The 19,208-nt window shown below is 42.0% G+C and overlaps 3 protein-coding genes and 1 pseudogene across 4 annotated transcripts in view; 2 read left to right on the forward strand and 2 right to left on the reverse strand.

Annotated features, from left to right (window-relative positions):
* Positions 1 to 1,851: 1,851 nt before the first annotated feature.
* On the reverse strand, positions 1,852 to 3,917 carry LOC306780971 (mitochondrial import inner membrane translocase subunit Tim17-B-like; annotated as a pseudogene). Its single transcript, XR_013773161.1, has 5 exons — positions 3,883 to 3,917; positions 2,779 to 2,932; positions 2,489 to 2,617; positions 2,298 to 2,408; positions 1,852 to 2,149 (listed from the first exon to the last, which is right to left on the reverse strand). The product of XR_013773161.1 is annotated as a mitochondrial import inner membrane translocase subunit Tim17-B-like (transcript).
* Positions 3,918 to 3,942: 25 nt separating this feature from the next.
* Positions 3,943 to 7,349, forward strand: pqbp1 (polyglutamine binding protein 1). The gene is made up of 7 exons (XM_079273546.1): positions 3,943 to 4,022; positions 5,532 to 5,599; positions 5,686 to 5,797; positions 6,152 to 6,252; positions 6,475 to 6,678; positions 6,779 to 6,836; positions 7,188 to 7,349. Exons 2-7 carry the CDS (start codon positions 5,533 to 5,535, stop codon positions 7,336 to 7,338), a joined length of 693 nt encoding a protein of 230 aa, XP_079129672.1. The 5' UTR covers positions 3,943 to 4,022; position 5,532; the 3' UTR covers positions 7,339 to 7,349.
* Positions 7,350 to 7,759: 410 nt separating this feature from the next.
* Positions 7,760 to 12,900, reverse strand: gpkow (G patch domain and KOW motifs). The gene is made up of 11 exons (XM_079273545.1): positions 12,676 to 12,900; positions 12,258 to 12,427; positions 12,003 to 12,148; positions 10,619 to 10,725; positions 9,381 to 9,585; positions 9,129 to 9,261; positions 8,645 to 8,804; positions 8,378 to 8,498; positions 8,213 to 8,282; positions 7,986 to 8,071; positions 7,760 to 7,906 (listed from the first exon to the last, which is right to left on the reverse strand). The coding sequence occupies exons 1-11, from the start codon at positions 12,891 to 12,893 to the stop codon at positions 7,778 to 7,780; spliced, it is 1,545 nt and encodes a 514-aa protein (XP_079129671.1). The 5' UTR covers positions 12,894 to 12,900; the 3' UTR covers positions 7,760 to 7,777.
* A 1,515-nt stretch (positions 12,901 to 14,415) lies between these two features.
* The window catches only part of magixb (MAGI family member, X-linked b), a gene marked incomplete at its 5' end in the record, with an annotated part of 31,256 nt that continues 26,463 nt past the window's right edge, over positions 14,416 to 19,208 (forward strand). Inside the window, one exon of the mRNA XM_079274210.1 lies at positions 14,416 to 14,498. Coding sequence (XP_079130336.1) covers positions 14,416 to 14,498 — 83 coding nt within the window. The remainder of the gene's footprint in view (positions 14,499 to 19,208) is intronic.

Here is a 19,208-nt window from a genome sequence, read left to right on the forward strand (position 1 = left end):
AGTTGTTTTACTCTGAGCAAGTTCATGTTCATCTGGTTAATAGACACAGACAGTAATTGCAAATAGAGAAGTAAGTCTATTGTTGGATAACTTTATTGTCCGTCAAGTTATTGTTGATGTACAACTCTGAGATCTTGCTCACACCATGCAGTAATATCAGTGTATTATGAAAGACAATTAATGAAGGACTTCATGTTGGCTGTAGCAACAGACAGGTATGCTGTCCCGAAGGCCTCATACTGTATGACCAGGTGTGACCTACTTCTTCAGCGGAAGTATGGCACTCAGCCCAGCACTATCCCCTAGCAGGCCCGTGATCACCTGCTGACGAGGTCCTGCACAAAGCATAAGCCTGCAGGTACATTTATTATCTCTCCCTTGAAAAAACTAGAGGAGCCACAAATATGAGCAGATGACTAAAAACAAACGCGCTCAGTGTGGAAATATGTGATGCCTGTTGTCTAATTATTGTTAAAGGATGCATGCTTTGATTTAAATCGTAGGACATTCTTACAACTCTGTGCAAACAAACCCTCGGAGGTATTGCGGGGAGTACCTACCTTTCTTTGCCTCCATGTCCGCACTTTAACACCACGAGATCACTTCAGAAGGCCCACCATCAACTCCTCATGGGATATGCGATGCGTACTGGATCACAGATATGAATGTTGGCCCCCACAGAGAGAATCTTCTAGGGGTACCAAAAAAAAAAAAGAACCATCTGCCGCCTGTCATTTCATATCCGCCCGCAGCACGAGGTTGCAGCTGAGAGGCTACAGGCCATCCTGCTCACCGCCTGCTTGTAGCCTGGAAATCTGATAAAAGTCGAGTTCTGCTTATTTCTTACGCGTGTAAATAAAATAAACGCAATTACTTTTGTCCACGCAGGCACATAACGGTGAGGGAATATTAAAACAAACGCGTCCCCACAGCCGCGGTGGTCAGCTGGCAGGATTAAACTAGTTGAGCCGTTTAAAAGGATTTCCAGGGGAAGGTGGAGGTAGAGTCGGGAGATACTCTGTGGCTTCACGGGGCTTTGTTGCAAAGATGTAGTTAAACCGCACAGGGGAATATATATTTTTTTTTAAAGTATATGTGGAAATATTAGGTTGGGCTCACTATTGCAAGTTAAAAAGAGTATTTCAGGACCTTGGACAGAAGCAGCCGGTGGGTGCAGTACCAGCTGAGAGGCCACAGGGGGCGTTCATTCACAGGAAATGGAGAGACACTGATCTTGAGCCCAGGTGCAAGTCATGTTTTAATGTCACCGGTTAATATCTCACATTACTGCATCATTTTAGGCTTTCCAAAGCGATGGTCACGTGACAGAATAACACCAGTATATTAAAGGACATTTGATGCCTTTATTGTTTGTTTGTTTTTCTCCTTTTGCAAGATGAATATATCAAGACAATACATGAATTAAACATTCTTTCCACAAATAGTTCGACTGTAAAACACACAGAATCACATTGCACCATCTCAATCCTGTGGCAGATGCTACGATTTTAGGAAAACAGAGAGATGGACTTTAAAAAGTGCTTGGTTGCTTGATGGGTAATGCAGTGATCAAAGTGCCTATGGGGTGCATTTCAAGGCATCATTTTTAGGGAACTCGTCCATATTTTTCCCGCTTTGTGCTCATCCGTCTCGTTAAGATAATAAATACTCAACAAAGACTCAAAGTGACAAAATAGTGGCAAATAATCGTAATTCACAGAATGTCAAACTATTCCTTTAATATACATCTGTTGCCTAAATGTTAAATAATCAAATTGATTCATAAACACATTTCAGAATTGCATATTCAACCCATCACAGTGAAGAGTACAGAACATGTTGCATGCGATGCTGGAGTTGCAAGCATGACGTTTGTCACAAACATTCAACTCATGAATAAACAAATACACAAAATGAATAAACTCACAGTATTTTGCCCCTGAGGTATAAGTACATACTCTTGACACCGCTGTAGAGACCAGTATCTCCACATCCTGGTCCTCCTGATACCTGCTGTAATGTCCGGTGTCCTCCCTACTCTCTGGTCAGTCCTGGTTGCTCTACTGAAACTGCCCTTTTGTCCCCTGATGCTGCTGCTGACCTCCATCCTTTCGAGGCAACTGACCGGGGTCTTCTGCAAATGGAATAGCTGAAGAAAACGAGAAGGACATTTAAAAATATATGTAGATTTTCTCAGGTTTCTGTGGCAGTGTTTAAAGAGGCCTTTTTCTTAAGATATAAATGTTGAGAACAGCCGCTTAAAATATAATTAGCAAAACTCGATCAGCTTCCCTTACGGTTCTGAAACTGCTGTGGTGTATATCTGGTTAGGAGGATCCCAAAACCCTCAATGAGAGCGAGCAGAATCCCCCCCATCATGGCAGAGCCCATCATAGTTAACGGCCCACCTGGCGAAAAACACAGAATTTATGAAATCACACTTAATTTGATGGGGTCAGGTCATTGTGATAAATGGGCCTCCTCTTACTGCGTGCTGCCAGGATGGCCCCAGTAAGTGCACCGCTTGTTATAGAGTTCCAAGGATCCTCTTTCCCTCTCAAGCGAACTAACCCACAGTCGATTGTGGAGAAGAGCCCTCCCCATGCAGCAAAGCTACCTGAAAACCACCAAAGAAAACAAGCCAGTTTCATGTTTGATTTTAGTTTTAGGCAAAGTAAATGTTACAACTGGGCTCTGGCTACAAAAAATAAACAAACTCTTTTGCAGGTAAATCATTTATATACACAGGGAGTGATAATATTTAAGCATGTGCCATACACATATTAATTAAGACTCCAAGAGCTCCAATAAATTAAACAATTCATGGTTAGAAAAGAAGCGAAAGCGAAAGGCCTTGATCGCCTGGAACACCCCTCCCCCAATTGCAGCCATGGTGAAAGCCCCTCCACAGTCATCCACTATTCTCCAGGGACTGCAGGAAGAAAATGTTAAGACAGGATAAAGTACGTGATGTCAAAAACTAAACAGAGGATTTGTAACGTAATGTGTGCATTTTCAGCACTGCAAAGCTATTTGTGGAACCACATAGACCCGCCATTCAAAATAGTGGAGAGAAAATTGGTACCAACATAATTCACAATGTGCTACTGCAATGATTTTGTCACGAATTTGAGCAGCTTTATCCAGATGTAACTGAAGCTGCCCTATCACAACCTTTTGTGTCACCATCATACTTATGCTGAAATAGTTAGCTGATTAATGGAACAGAAAAATAATATACAACAATTTAAACAATTGATCACTTGCTTTGATCGTTTATCAGCAGAGATATTCTTTAGTATTTGCTGACATTTTATGGGCACATAAAACGATAAGAATAGTTGTTAATTGCAGTCCTACACTGGGAGTTAAATGTATATTATTGTACAACTGTAGCCTAATATGCACAAAATAATTTAAATATTGTACGATTTTTATATATTTAGTTTTTTTTTTACTTTATCTGCCTATTTCTGTCCTTTTGCTGCAGCATACAGCTTCCACTCTGGACATTATCTTATAATATATTATAAGTTCGAACAATTAGTTTGAACATTCACAGCCAGGTATTGTGGCTCAAGACCCCGTGCATATGCAAGTAATATTTACCTACCAGCCACACCTTCAGCTGCCACTCATAAAAGGCACATTAATGTGAGAGGTAGCAGCAGCTCACGCCAGTTTGCTGTGTGTCCCTGAACACATCTTCATCTCTTTATACCCCTGAGCCTCCACTAAGCTCGCCCGTAACGCGCACACACTCTCTCCGTTCACTCTCACAACAACTCGAACATGACAATAAAAAACAAACAAAGCTGTGTCCGAGGTCAACACTTTTGAATACACAGCGACAAAGGAAATGTTCATAAAAACTAATCTCACCAAGGTTCACGGGCATATTCCTCCATGTTTGTTGTCGTCAATAGAGCGGTGCCACGTCATCATTGTGCGCGCATTGTGTGCTGTTGTGGGAAGTCGTGTTTCCTCGAAGATCAGAGAGGCGATTGTGTTAAAAGCGAAAGGTATAAATCTATTTTAATTCATTCAGTTCTGTTTGTAAGTGAACGTTTTAGTGTTGGTGTGGTTTCGGGGGTATTTATATGCACACGTGTGTGCGTTTCTTTGATATTGAATCATTCAATTGCTCCCACTGGAGTCTCCGAGCGTGGGGGGGTGCACTTCTTTTATGGAAATAAATGTTTTGTCGTGCATCGGGAGGTTTATTTTAAAATGCAGAATGTCTCTTTTATATTTTATAGAAGATCTTGTCCGAACCCGAGCAGCTAAAGGTAGCAACACTAGCTGACGTTTCACCGGGAGCCACAGTAGTTAATGACCTCATGTGCTGTAATGACTGATGAAGACTTCTCTGATCCAGGGACAGTCCCTTTTATCGCAGGATAACTTCAGGAGAGTCACAGCAACAATGATGTTGGGTGATACTGGCTTTGTGGCATCTGTGTGTTGTTTTATTACAGTGTTGTCATGTCCAATATTTTTTGACTGAGGTCGCCCATGTGGGGCATGAAGTACACACCTCAGAATAGCATTCATTTACCATTTCAGGCTTTAATACCGAGCATCCAGTTTCTTACATTCTTGTGTTTACATTTGTGATTTAAAAGATAATGACGCCTTCCAATCACAGCACAACACCATGAATCGCACTTTACAAATGTAAACTAAAGCTCCAATACTTTATTCTTAAAGTCCTTAAATTGTACGTCCAAAAGTACACTAAATACAAAAGAAAATAATTCACATTAACAACATAGAAGTACTATATAGTAACGTACACATTTATATTCATGTGTTGCAAAATGTCACTCAAAGATTTGAAGCTATCTACACCGCCACTGTGGTAAAATACATTCTTATAAACTCTTTGCACATCTGGAGGTGCACAGATGTGTGTGTGTGTGTGCGCGCACGCATACAATCAGTATTGGTCGATTTCAGCTGGATACTTAATTTAGGTTTAGGGCTGCAACTAATCAATATTTTATTTATTGATAAATCTGGTAAATCTATTTTATTTTTTTGAATAATTGTTTGGTATGTAAATGTCTAAAAGGCCCAATCATTTCTCATCTTATTGCTTGGTTTCCCTAACAAACAGTCCAAAACCTAAATATATTAAATTTACTGCCACACAAGTCATAGATGCAAACAAAAAACTATACATATATTTATAATTTTGAGTTGGATTCACTCTATTGTTCCACCATTGTATTGTACATGCATAAAAGTCAGGTAAGCTAAGACAGCTACAGGGAACAATACATGTATTTAAGAACATAATAAAACAGTGCTTAGCTGGAAAGTCAATCATCATCATGATCGACTACTTATTGATTTCAGTGCTTGGGGGAAGTATAATTCTTGTGAACGGAGGCCATTATCTTTGCGTCCCTACTTCCAGTTGCTGAAGTTTGTGGAAGATGGTTTGCCTTCTTGTTTTATCATCGTCGTCGTCGTCGTCGTCGTCGTCGTCATCATCTTGAGTTAATCCTCCCTTCTCTCTGTTGCAGGATGCCTCTACCCGTGGCACTGCTGGCCCGCTTGGCCAAGAGAGGGATTGTTAAACCGTCAGACCAAGGTAGTAATAAACATTGAAGAAGAAAACCCTGAGTTCACAGCATTCAGACATTTCATGTAACAACTTTTCTCCTTCGATTCATCCAGAGGCAGATGAGGAGATTATTGCTGAAGATTACGATGACAACAACGTGGATTATGAAGCTACGAGAGTGGAGAGTCTTCCCCCAAACTGGTATAAAGTGTTTGACACTGCCTGGTACGTAAGCAGTTCTACAATATATTCAACAGAGTACACAGGAATGTTATTCTGGCACTGACGTCATTTATTTAAGAAGGTCACAATGGATCTGTATGTTTGTGGTCAGTAAATCCAGATGATTTTGTTCAAATGTTGATGAAGATAAACATACAAAGTTTTATATATTAGTAATAATAAAAACTGCTGGAATTGGATGAACATTACCCACAATAAACATTTAATTAAGAGCTGAGTTTTAAAACATATTTGATAATTTTGTCATAATGTCATCACATCAAATACATTCAATGAATCAATTTCTTAAGAATATTATTTAACCATAATTATTGATTTTCTTTTTCCGTGAATCAGTGGTCTTCCTTATTACTGGAATGTGGAGACAGAATTGGTGGCCTGGCTGTCCCCAAATGACCCAACTGCAGTGGTAACAAAACCTGCCAAGAAGATTAGAGGTATGGCATCTTAGAGCCTCTGTAACTGAACACTGACACGGCACATTTTGATGATCGGCACTGCAATCGTATCACTATGGAAATCTGTTTGCATGTACTACTCGTGTACGACTAACAAATCATTGCAGGTCTGATCGCCGTTTGTCAAATAATCAGATATTGCAGTTCGTTTGTGTGGGTTTTTTTTGTGACTGTTGCCTTTATTTTGCTTGTATCGTTCAGCTGAGGGAGGAGACGAAAGAATTATTGAGAGGCCGTTTGAGAAGTTGGAAAGAGAGCGGGAGCGGGAAAGAGAAAAAGAGCGGGAAAAGGAAAGGGAGAAGGAACGGGAGAGAGAGCGCGAGAGAGAGAGGGATGAAGGGAGGGAACGAGAGAGAAGAAAGCCGAGGAGGGAGGACCCAGCGCCGTACAGTAAGAACAAAAGAGGTAATGTTTACATCTGCATCATGCATACACAATACATACATTCACAAAATAATGATGTTCTTTTACATGAATGGATGATACATATTTATTTTCCTTACAGGGAGAAAAGAGGATGAGATGGACCCCATGGATCCAAGTGCTTATTCTGATGCCCCGAGGTACAGTATTAACAGTCATGATGATGGAACAAGCTCTTGGTTCCTTTCTTTAAAGGAGCACTGCAGACATTTGGTATTGCAGTTCCACAGTTAGGAGACAAAAGACGGAACAAAATAAAAGCATCAGAGGCCGAAATATTAACTCGCCAAAACTCTGGATCCTTCAATTCCCACAATGCAATTTAATGCATCTTTTAATTAGATCTTCCCTGAACGGCCACATAAGACACACAGTCCAAGTACTAAACATGCCCAGTGAACAGATTTTGATGTGTACATTTGGTAGAATACCCCTTTAAATGCAGAGTGTATAAAAACAAACTATTAAATCAATTGTCATTATGTTTACAGGGGCACGTGGTCGACGGGCCTGCCCAAGCGCAATGAAGCGAAGACGGGTGCAGACACCACAGCGGCGGGGCCCCTGTTCCAGCAGCGGCCCTACCCCAGTCCAGGGGCCGTGCTTCGGGCTAACGCAGCGAACCAAATACCCAAGGAGTAAGCCAGGCTCCCAGGAAACAACTAACAAAGACACAGTTGTACAGTTTGTCTTCCCTTTGCCGTTACAGACTGACACCTCTTAGGTTTTCATTCTGAAACGTGTAAATGTCAGAAATTGAGCGCCTACACCAGCGGTGCTTTTATTCTCTTGTCAAACATGTAGAAATGTTGTAAATACTTTTTTATATGACCTAAAGATTGACCGTGTTGTTGTTAAAGGCCATTAGTGGACTTTATTTGCTAATAAACTTAAAGATTACTGTGATAAAGACTCGTTGCAACTTTCCTTCGTGGGTTGGTGGCAGATCTTGTAATAATATCTGTACAAATACAATTCTTGACAACGTTTTATTACAAAATAGCGATGCTTTAAAATCCATTATTTTTGAATATCACAAAAACATCATTCCACGTGGGATGAAGGGCGGGGAACGTTTGAATCAGTTGTCTGCTGCTCCGACATACTGACAAATGGTGTCGTAATCCAGAGGGAACACTTTCTCGTCGTGTCGGTCGAGCTGGACCATCGCCCGGCACTTGTTCTTGTCCCGCTGGAGGATACGGCCGACCTGAACACACAACCGCACACTGATTAGTAACGGCACAAACCAGCGCACGTATACGCAGGAACCACGATCCTTTGCTTACCTGTCCTCTGTGCTCGCCCAGTACAACCATTATAGATTCGCCATCACTTTTAGGAATAATGGTTTCCAGCATGTCCTGCTTCACATCTGCCATCGAAATAAGAAACCGTGGGTTTATAACAGTTACTGGAGCGGCAGATATTAAATGTCACTAATGTATTTGCTAAATCATAGCCAATAAGGAACTGATAAACTGACAAAGAGACTGAGATGACATTAATGACTCACCGTCCAACAGTCTTCCCCCCTCAGTTCTACACACACAGATAGTCGGACTCAGGACATCCTCCACACACATCTACAAGAAAACAAGACCGATGTTGACAACTATATTTATTCAAACACTGCAGCTAAATAAATAGACCACGCAGTATGTAGGTGGCGCTTCAGTACCTTCGCGTTGTAGTACCTTCCCCCTTTGAAAGCTTTGTCTATGAAGCGAACTTTCAGGTCCCTCTGGAGCCAGGAGGGGGGAGCCGGTGGTCGCCGGGCCTCTTTCACCGGGGGCTTCTCTCTAAGGTGGAAAGAAGAAACTCATTTCAGTATATTTACCCAAAAAAGAAAACATTGACAAATTAACCGACAAATGAGAAATAGTGCAGTGTGTTAAATCTTTCTCCATAAGCAACATGAAAAGCATATGGTTGTATGGAAGGGTACCTGTCTTGACTCGATTCTCTGTGTTTCCTCTTCCTCTCGTCCTTTCCTCTCTCTGAAGACTTGCGTTTTGCCTCACAATTACTCTGTCTCTCCTTCTCCTCCCGTCTCTGTTGCTCCTCCTTCTCCTTCTCCTTCTCCTTGTGGGCTTTACCGAGGCGACCTGGTTAATGGGGGGGGGGGGGGGGGGGGAAACTGGTTAGCACGGCGTTAAGTTAAACGTGGCAAACAGAGACACTGCAGTATTGTGAGTGATTCTGCGTAGTTATGTTTATATTCTCAACAGCTTAGAATACTGAAAATTCTGTTCAATTAAACTATCATATTGCTACTGGCATTACATATTATTGTTTAGAATGAAAAGTGGGCAAACTGATTTTTGGAAATCTAATCTACTTCGTCTCACAGGAACACAAAACCAAGTCTATCCGCATCCAGATCATTTTCCATGAATGTTAAACTCATTCCTTTGTAGAGAGTTACTCACTGAGGTCTTTGCAGTTTTTGTCGTATTCTTTGCGTCCGACCAGTTTGATAGCATGCTGGCTGATTGTCGCAGACCTGCCGCCGATGGCCAGCTTCACCACAACTCGAGCGTTGTCTGCATCGACGCCTTCAATCTGCAGCACACGAATGAACATTTTGACAACTTATTCAGAGAAAATAATACAAAGCAATAAAACAGGTAGTTGTACGACTCCTTGAATATGGACGCAAACACATTTCAGATCGACGCTACCTTGCCATACAGCTCTTTATGTGCCCCCGACTCCACCAGCACAAAGCCGCCTGGACCCATCACTAGTTCCTCCTCCTTCTCTCTCTCATCGCCTGGCTTGGGGGGGCGCTTGTGTCTGGAGGGCTCCAGGTCCTTTATCGCTGAACGATCAGCTCCGAGACCCAAACCCCTTGGACGGAGCTGGTGCTCGATCGGCGTCACGTGTCTGAGTAGACGGGAAATGACAGAATGAAAGCGATGGACATGTGCAGGATGTCAAAGAGGCTGGAGGTGCACACAGCTCGTCTCTTGTATTTGAAGATGAGGCTACTCGAGTACAGAGATAAGTGTGATCCTATCAATTGCTTCTCCTCATAAAAAAAAACAGTAATTTCCTGTAATTAGTGTTTTTATACAATTACAGTCTACAAAATTATTGCAGGTTAATGCGCAGAAACATTCAGATTTCACTCGTTTAAATAATATCTGATATTCACAGTGGAAATACAGTCAATGTCTGGATCAGTATTCATCTCAACGATCATTTTAGATTCGTCTGTTGATTGATATTGATTAGGGGTGTAACAATACGCGTATTCGTATTGAACCGTTCGGTACGAGGCTCACGGTTCGGTACGCATGACGAACCGAACAATACGTTTGAATAAAAAAAATAAAATACTTTATTTAACCAGGTAGTCCCATTGAGATTAAAAATCTCTTTTGCAAGATGTAAGTAACAATACAAGATGTAAGCAAGATGTAAGTAACAATACTACATAACATTAAGGAGCAGTTTCTGTTTTTTATGCTTATGTGTTGCTAAGAAGACACCCCAGAAGATGGGTCACTCAGGTATAGTTCCATCATTGTTCAAAGTCAAAGAATAACTTCATGATGTTAGTTGTAATGAATAAATATATTTTAAAATAAAGTACATTTCTCTGGCATTTATAGTTTTCTACTGTACTGAAACGTACCGAACCGTGGCTCCACTGTATCGTACCGAACCCAACCGTGAATTTTGTGAACCGTTACACCCCTAATATTGATTCATTGTTATATGACTAATTGTTAGTATATGAAATATACTCCGGTTAGCATATTTGCTTGATTGAACGATACAAGCAATTTAGCATCAGAATTGCTGCCAATTGTTCTATTGTCGGTCAATGATCTATTGTTACAGCCCATATTTGTGTGGTGCAAGTTAAGCATAATGTTAAATTAGTTGAGATAACGGTAGAGTAATTACTCACTGTTTAAAGGTGCGTCCAATGCCTTCCTCTTTATTCCAGCCCATCCCTTTTAGCATAGCGATTCCATAAGCCTCAACAGGAATGCTCTCATAGTCCGCCTCTGTCGACTGACCAACACACACAGCGAGACACTCGTTAAAAGCTCAAACAACCCGAGAAAAGAAATACAGACACCACAGTCTGCATTTAATATGTGTATCAGAGCTAAATGAAGTGCTTATGTAATCTTTGGATTCTGAAACACAAAAAGCTTGTCATGGCGACTGACAGAGAAGCAGTTTTGAATGCCAGTCTTACTCAGCCTTTTGGCTCCGGGCTGTCAAGACTCGGTGACTGAAGTCGCCAGGCAGCAGCCCTCATCAGAGAGTTTGGCCCTGCTTCATCTCTGCCTCCACAGACGGCTTTCCTCTGAGGGAAGCTGGGAGTGTGGCTACATTACAATGAGCTCCAGGGCGCAGCGAGTGCGTTTCACCCCCCCGACTCTCATGTTCTGACAGTCACATCTGCAGCGATCGAGAGCAGATACGGGACGACAGTGACGAGACGCGCGGAGGCCTCCGACGGAAAGAAGAGACATCCGATTGGTTGCCTGCGTGTCTCTGGGGAGAATGTTGACGCCTGTCTACCACCCAAGCGTTACTGTACTGACAAAGTTAGCCGCACCACTGTGTATGCACACAGGGGGGTTACGCTATTTCACTCAGACCGTCAGCACTTTCACATACTCAAATTTCAATCGGAATCAAAGTAGCCAGTCTACCAAATGTTTTTTGTACTGTCAAGCGTTTTTCTATGCTCACTGAAATGCCTCTTTAGCAGATTATATTGTGATTATATTGTGATCTTCACATCCGATACCAGAAGAAATTAACAATTAACTAAGGGCATACGAGTCATTTCCTCCTCAAACAACCATTATGCAAACCCTAGCTGCAAACAGTAGAAAGCTTACTCAAATGAAAGTACAAAGGAAACTCCCAGGTGTATGTACAATAATTGATTCAACACTTAATTAAATGTATTAATCTGTTAAATCATCCAATCTCCCTCACCTCTTTAAATTTCTCTGCTGTTGGGGGGTACTTTCTATGACTTGATTGTATTTCACCTAGCACTTAACAAATACTGCATATATTAAAATACACGACATGGTTTTGTGCTCCCAGACTCCACTATAGTTGCAATGGAAAGATCCTGATGTGATTATACGGGAATAACAAAGACGCAAATAAGAAAACTGTCCAATTGCTGTTTCCAACACTTGTCTTTAAACAGGGTACTAGAAAACAAGCCCTGGGAATAACAAGAAGCACACATTCTTTGTTGTGCACCTCTGCTTCAGATTAGATTGTGTTTCTGTCACACAGTTGGTGTCCATACTTACAGATTCAGGTCGTAGATCCACCTTTACACGGTCTCCATCCTCAAAGCCGTCAGGCACCTTGTTTTGCATCAACAATGGGATGGCGAGGTTGGGGTTGATTTCTGACTGGGGGCCGTTTTGCCACTGCTCAAGCTGCCTCCGTGAGTCTACAAACCGGAAATAGAGATGTATAAGGAGCTGTGTATGAGGGGTTGAGATAACCTCGGTCTTCCAAACAAACACACTAACATGTATATTCTAGTTAACTGTACGTACCTTCAATGAGCTCCTTGACAGCCTGGGACTCCACAGAGTCATTGTCTTCGGTTGGTTTCTGTGTTTTGCCTCCACTCGCCTCGCCCTGGACCGCTCGGTCCGCTCTGTGCCAGCGGTTCTTCTGGATCAGAGGGATGATGAGCTCTTTGGGCTTCTCGGATGGTTTTGAACTGCAGCACAGAGTGACGTTAGCGAGGTTAGCTAACTGTTAGCAGTCAGGGCCGCTTCAAAACAAGATTTACTTGCTGTCTAACGTTTAAATCTACGTCACATTTTCCAGCAAAGTCTGATAATTTAACTGTTAGCTAGCAGAATGGGAAAGTGAAAGTTAGCTGTTACGCTAATGCTAATGTATTTAACGTTAAATGACGTTAAATGATAACCAGTATGCTAGTTAGCATTAGCATACGAAGCCTACCTTTGCAATTCTCTTCTGTCAATTCCGGTCAGATAATCTCTGTCATCTTTCTTTAACCCGGCGTCGCCAGTCGAAGGTTTGAATTTGCTAACTGTTTTAGTAAAACCAAACGACACCGCCGCAGGTTTTCTCTCTTCCTGGTCCCCAGAAGGAGCCGATTTAGGGGACCCCGCATCTTCCCCGTTCGACGCCATCATTGTTTGTGACCACATACACATAAGAGAAAGGAGTTCTGGTAGTTGTAGTTTTGTTTAGTTGGATTTGTTGTCTTTCGGTGTTGGAGTAATACTTCAATTCCCGCCATGCATCAAAATTAAAGGTACAGCGACCTGCTAGTTCAACTCACACTCCTGTGGATTTGACAAAAAAATTGATAATAATCCTCAGGTAAGAGAGAACGCTAGACAGGAAAGTAATACGGTTAGCTAAAATATCAAAATACTTTTTTGACATATATGTATCGATATACGTTATACAATGAAATTACATTTTGTGGACTGAATTGTCAAAACAGTAAATTCAATATGATATGAATAATATGTATTTTGTGATCATTTTACATTTGTTGCAGAATGTTGTCTGCTGTACATTTTGTTCATTTCTTTTTTGACATTTTGCATTATTTCATGGGCCTAATTTCTTATTTTTTAATCAATCCCGATTCTGTTTTTGAAAAATAAGAATTATTGATGAGTTAGGGCTGGGTCCGATGCTCATTAAAGTTGTATCTAAACTAAAACTCGCAGCCTTTAAAATGGAAGATTTGTGACTTTGACCAAGGGGCACTCGCCATAACAGCATAATAACAAATACATATTCAAACGGTTTTTAATCTGGTTCTCACGCCTTTAAGGCCTTGTTGTAACTCGTAAGCGAAAAGTGATGCTGCTGATGCAGGTACACCGTGTGAGAACAATAAAGGGGCGGTACTTTTACCTATTTTTATTCCCTCCCCTCTGGGCTCCTTAACTTCCCAAGATAACCTTCTCATTTGCCTTTTACCGTTGTTTCTTTCCTTCAAAAGTGCCCTTTTTGGAAGCAAGACCACCAACCTGAGCGCACGTGCTACCTGCCTTCTTCTAATCCAATCTGATGTCCGACAATTGACGCTCCGCGCCCTGAGAGCCCCGCGCCTGCAGTTCAATGACACCTCTACCTGGTCAATCGGACAGGAGCAACGTTTTTTTTCTTTCCGGATCGCTGCAATAGAATTAAAACATGTATCGGTAATTATTTAACCTGCACGATCTGCCGAACGAGGACTAGCAGGATGGATTAAAGGAGGAGAAAAGCGAACATGAAAGGTAAGAAAGTCCAGCACTTATATTGTCCGATAGACTTTACAACAAGTTAACCAGCACGCTTTCCTCCATGACATGTATCCATCCTCCACGTTGTTTATGCCAATAGCATGCAGCAGCTGCTACATTTGTAAGCCGCCGCTGTCAGATTTGCCCGTGTGTGTGTGAGTATTTTTCCCTCTCTCTCTCCTCGTTCTCTCTCCTCTCTCCTCTCTCTCTCTCTCTCTACAAGATCACCACGGCTCTCAGAGCATCACTGTCCAAATATCCCGTCAGCCGCGCACATCGCCCCTGACTTTCTCTGGGATACGGTGGTACCACATCACTGCATTCCCACACTGCTTTTTTATTTTTTAATCACACACCAGCTGCTGCTGCTGCTGCTGCTGTAAACATCTCGTATTTATTTAAGTCCTATTATTTAACCTCAGTCGGGTCGATGTATATAGACGCGTTCAAACGGATCCTCTTTGAAAGGCTGAACTGCTTGAAAATAATGTGTGTGTGTCAGCGCCAAGGCAGGTCAGTATTTTCCCTATTTATGAGAAATATGAGAATCTGTTGTGTGTAATCCAAGTGTGTGTGTGTGTGCGTGTGTGTGTGTGAGAGAGAGAGAGAGAGAGAGAGAGAGCTAGAGGGTGTGGGTGAAAGAGTGTGTGTGCATGTAAACTATAGTCGGTGTGTGTGTGTAAGAACAATGTGGGTTTGTGATGATGGTGGCAGATAAGAATCCTTTTGACATTAACTTCACCTCCTGTAACAGCAGGTGTGTGTGTGTGTGTGTGTGTGTGTGTGTGTGTGTGTGTGTGTGTGTGTGTGTGTGTGTGTGTGTGTGTGTGTGTGAGTGTGACATGATTACATTTTTGAAAAGTTTGTTGAGGTCGTTTTTTTTGGAAATGTTTGTTTGTTTTTACTTTTTCAATCTCACGCTCCAGAAATTGTCTGAATCACATGCAAACACAAGCCCATGTTCATTGCACCTGTGCCCACTTTGCCTTGAGAAATAGACCGACTTGCGAAATGTACTTTGTAGTTCACGGCCAGGTGTGTGTGCAAGCATGTGTGTAGTGTGCCTTGCAGCTGTTCATGTGCATGTGTGTTGTTGCTGTTCATTTAGGGTGTGTCCCTGCTCGATACAGGGAGCTTGTTTTGGAGATATGGACGTTTGACCCTGACTTAATAGTGTGCATTTGCTCTGGATTTGGAGAGCAGTCAAGGTTATGCTCTTGTAATGAATCATTCATTTGTTGGAAGGCAAAGAGAGACGTGTGCTGTTCGACTGTCCACACATGCTCTCGTGCTGCTCTGGCTTACTTTCCCTCAGCACAGCGCTGTAACTCAGCAGAGGCCTGTGCTTCTATTCTGCGTTTCTCCTCCTTTGATTCTACTTCTCAGCCCGAGTTTGAACCACCAGTAAGTGCAAACGCATGTCGACGAACATGTCGAAGAATGAACACGACTCCGCTCTCAGGATGAAGCGAGGTGCATTTCTCCTCCTGTCGTAGTAATGCACGTCACCTGGGAGTTGTTGATTGTCTACTTATGTACCTCCTGTGTCCTTCGGCATCACGCATATTAATGCTGCTGTCTTAAGGTGTGATAAAAACAAAAGTGTCCATTTGTGTGTGTGTGTGTGCGCATGCAAGGCAGTTTACCCTTGACAGGGCCGGGCTATGCAGGCATATTCTCCCATCTGTGGTCCAAACCTTTGCTCCCAGCCACTGCATTTGGATTCCGCAGTTGTAGCCTGCACTATTCTTAGTCCTCAACAGTTCATGTGCCGTCTGATGGGAAATTTCAACAACATTCCCATGCTTGCACCGCAGCCCGTGTCCCTGCCTCGATACATCGACATTCAATTCAGACTCGGACTGAGCTGGCAAATCAATAACTAATCAATGAGAGTTTGTGGAGTTACAGTATACACAGTGCCATATTTGAAATGTCAAGACGGCAATGAATCCATGTATCCTTGAGTCTGATCGGAGTTGGACAACACTGGGATCAATATCAGGTGGTGAGACAGGCAGCAGGAGCAGGCGAGGGTCACCTTCACCCATCGCTACTGAATCAGCACTATCGCACACGCACACACACGCACACACACACACACACACACTTGAAAGGCCTGCTTAGGTTACCAAACTGCGACCTCACAAAAATGCTCATAGTGAACTGAACTTCCCCTCCACTTCCTCATGAATACTTCATTTTGTTATGATGCTTTCAGCCACTCTTTCATAAGGCTACAGCACCAACCTCTGTGTTGATTCTCCTGTTTTATTCCATTTACCTTCAAAGCCGCCACTTCTGACAAAACGCTTGGACAATTATGCAGCATATTCTTGGGCAGCAGATCTTATTCACATGCAAGTCACTTTATTTGGGTGATCTACCAGAAGGAATAACAGGAAATGACAGATACCTCCTGAAAATATTAACGGTAGCAGCAAAAAAAGCAATTACTCGTCAGTGGCTATACAAACCGACCCACCTTCAGTCGAAAATTGGATTGAAATCATGAAAGAAATTCACGATATGGAAAGACTGACTTTCCTACTGAGATTAAGGAAAGACATACATAGCAAGATGGACAAAATGGACCAAATATTTGTCAGAATAAGAACTTGGCTGGTGACTTGCCCTCCCTGACCTCACACAGGGTTTTTTGACTCTGTTCATTGCTGAAGCTCATTATCTTTTAAGAAGACAGGTACTCTCTTCAAACAGGATGCTACTTCATCTGCAAATCTAGATCTTAACATAAATATTGCTGTGTATAGAACTCTTCCAACACATCATTTTGATGTCTGATCCTGAAATTATGGTTGACACGAGTGACGGACAATGTTGTTGGCATGCTGCATGGTTGTTTTTGTTTTTGTTTAATTTATCTATTTGTTTAAATGTATTTCCTCCTGGCCTTTTGCCATGTGCATGAATTGCTAGTATTATTTCTTTGCAACAAAAAAAACCTTAATAAAATATTTAAGTATAAAAAAAAAAGTCCCTGTGTAGTCAACACAAGAGCAGCTTTAACAAAATCACACACTGGAGTAGATTGTGGATTTATTGATGGCGTGCAGAGAACAGGGAGAGGTCAGGCCGCTGATGTCAGATAAGACGGAGAAGTCGGAGCAGTGAGAACGCTCATTTCCGTACGCCTGCTCCTCCACCAGTCTTAGTCGATCAGATGAATTTCAGGTCACCGGTTATTTAAGAAGACTATGGAGCAGTGCGCTTCAGGCAGGTTGGAGTGAAGAGATGAGCTTATGTGTTTGATATGTTGGATGGGTTCAAGTTAAGGGTTGGGTTTTCCTCACCTCCCCTTGGCACAAAATACCTGCTTTGCAGCTCGAGGGCTAACTCAGACGTTCCGAGATTGTCATTATGCAATTTTTGATATCATTGGTGGCAATGCGTGAAAATTGAATGATGTTAAGATTGGATTTAAAATTAATCAGCAACCATTCTGATAATTAATTCATCATTTCAGTCATTTTTTAAACAGAAATGTGTCACTTTCACTGGTTCCAGCTCCTCCGTTTGGAGGATTTGCTGGTTTTCTTTGTCTTTTGTGACAGAAAACTAGACGTCACCTATATGGCTTTAAAAATTCTTGGTCATTTTTCACAATCTCAAATTTTTTAGATGAATGGATTCTTTTTTTGAAATGAACAAATCAGTAGTGAAATCAGCCCGAGTATAATGCTTTCCCGTTAAATAATGTTTCTGCATCTAATTATTACTCAATTATCGATTATTTATCAATTTGTCGTTTAGTTGAAAATAATCAATATCTATATACAATGATATTAAGAAGGAAGATGAGCAAAACATATTTGTTAATTTTCCTTGTTGAATGATTCAAATGATTACTTGATTATCAAAATCTTTGGTTGTGGATCAATGAATCAGCAAATAACAAAATCACTGTTCGTGTTTTAAGCTATCATTCACACTGACTCCTGTACTGAGGATTGCTCTCTTAAAGTTTACCTTTACTTATGCAGTAACAGCGCATGTGGTCACTTTATTAATAACCACCAGTCATACTGACTTTTGTCTGGCTTCTACAGACCGATAAAGTACCTTGAGTCTCTGCACTTGCAGAGAGACCAACAAATGGAGCCATTAGGCATGCTGGTCTCATCCTGGCTGACAAAACACACAGTCGGTCCATCAATATTCTCCAAAATTCACATTTCGGAAAGACAACTATTCGCTGTCCTGAACTTTCAGTGAGCATGCAAAAAATACCAAATAAGCTGACATAAAATCACAGAGCGTTCTAGCTGAGCCAATTCAACCGGCTAATTTAATTACCGTAGACCTCATTCAGAGCTGAAAGCCATTGCGGAGAAGAGAGGGAACAATGGCTCCACCAAGTCAAACCAACAGAAGCTTTTATGAGCGTAGACTCTCTCCGCTGCTCATGGAGCGCAGAGAAGCTGTTCAATGACATGAGCACTTACAGTTCAGACTAAGAGCCGAATTAGAGCAGAATCTCACGGCAAAAGCTGATTGTGTGAAAAGTTTCCCATCTTTGCAGAAGTTTCACAAAGTCCGCTGCGGTCAAAGCCGATTATGTCAGAGAGCGAGCTACCAGCTGAGAGACGGCTTTGATTGGGATGAGGGCCGGCATCTAGATAGACATCAGGAACATGGGGAGAAGCACAAGAGCTGACAGTCACTGCTTTCCCCACAAAGCCTCACTGATGCCACTGATACGGCCGGATGTTAGAATAGGTGTCGAGCTGCAGAAATGATGGTGAAAGTCGTGCAGTTGTGTTAAAATACGGTTTGAAAAGGAAGTGTGTGCACGTCTGACTTCACCCTGCTGGATAAATCTGTCGAGACAAGTTTTTGTTGTTTTCTTCTTCTTCACTTTGACAGAGCTACTTTCTACCGAGCAATTCAATTATTCACTCGTCTTAATTGATGTGTTTTGCCCATGCCCCTTTTCTCCTGAAGGTCTTCCGAGACGCTCTCTACTCCAATGTCAAATGCTATTCCCTCGTGTCCTTGATTCGTTGCTCCGAGTTGACTTTGACTTGTTGAGCTCCACAGCAAAGCTCATCTGTGTAACTTTAATAAATTAAAACCCTCGAGATCGAACCTGAAGTAACAGCTTACTTAGTCCGTCCTGTATGAAGAAGATGTTTCGCTCATGACTATGAGCTGCTCGGGGTATTTTTTAGGGGTCATTTTAGTATTATCACTGCTGCGCCG

Source organism: Melanostigma gelatinosum (genome assembly GCF_949748355.1).
Source record: "Melanostigma gelatinosum genome assembly, chromosome: 8".
Lineage (NCBI taxonomy): Eukaryota > Metazoa > Chordata > Actinopteri > Perciformes > Zoarcidae > Melanostigma > Melanostigma gelatinosum.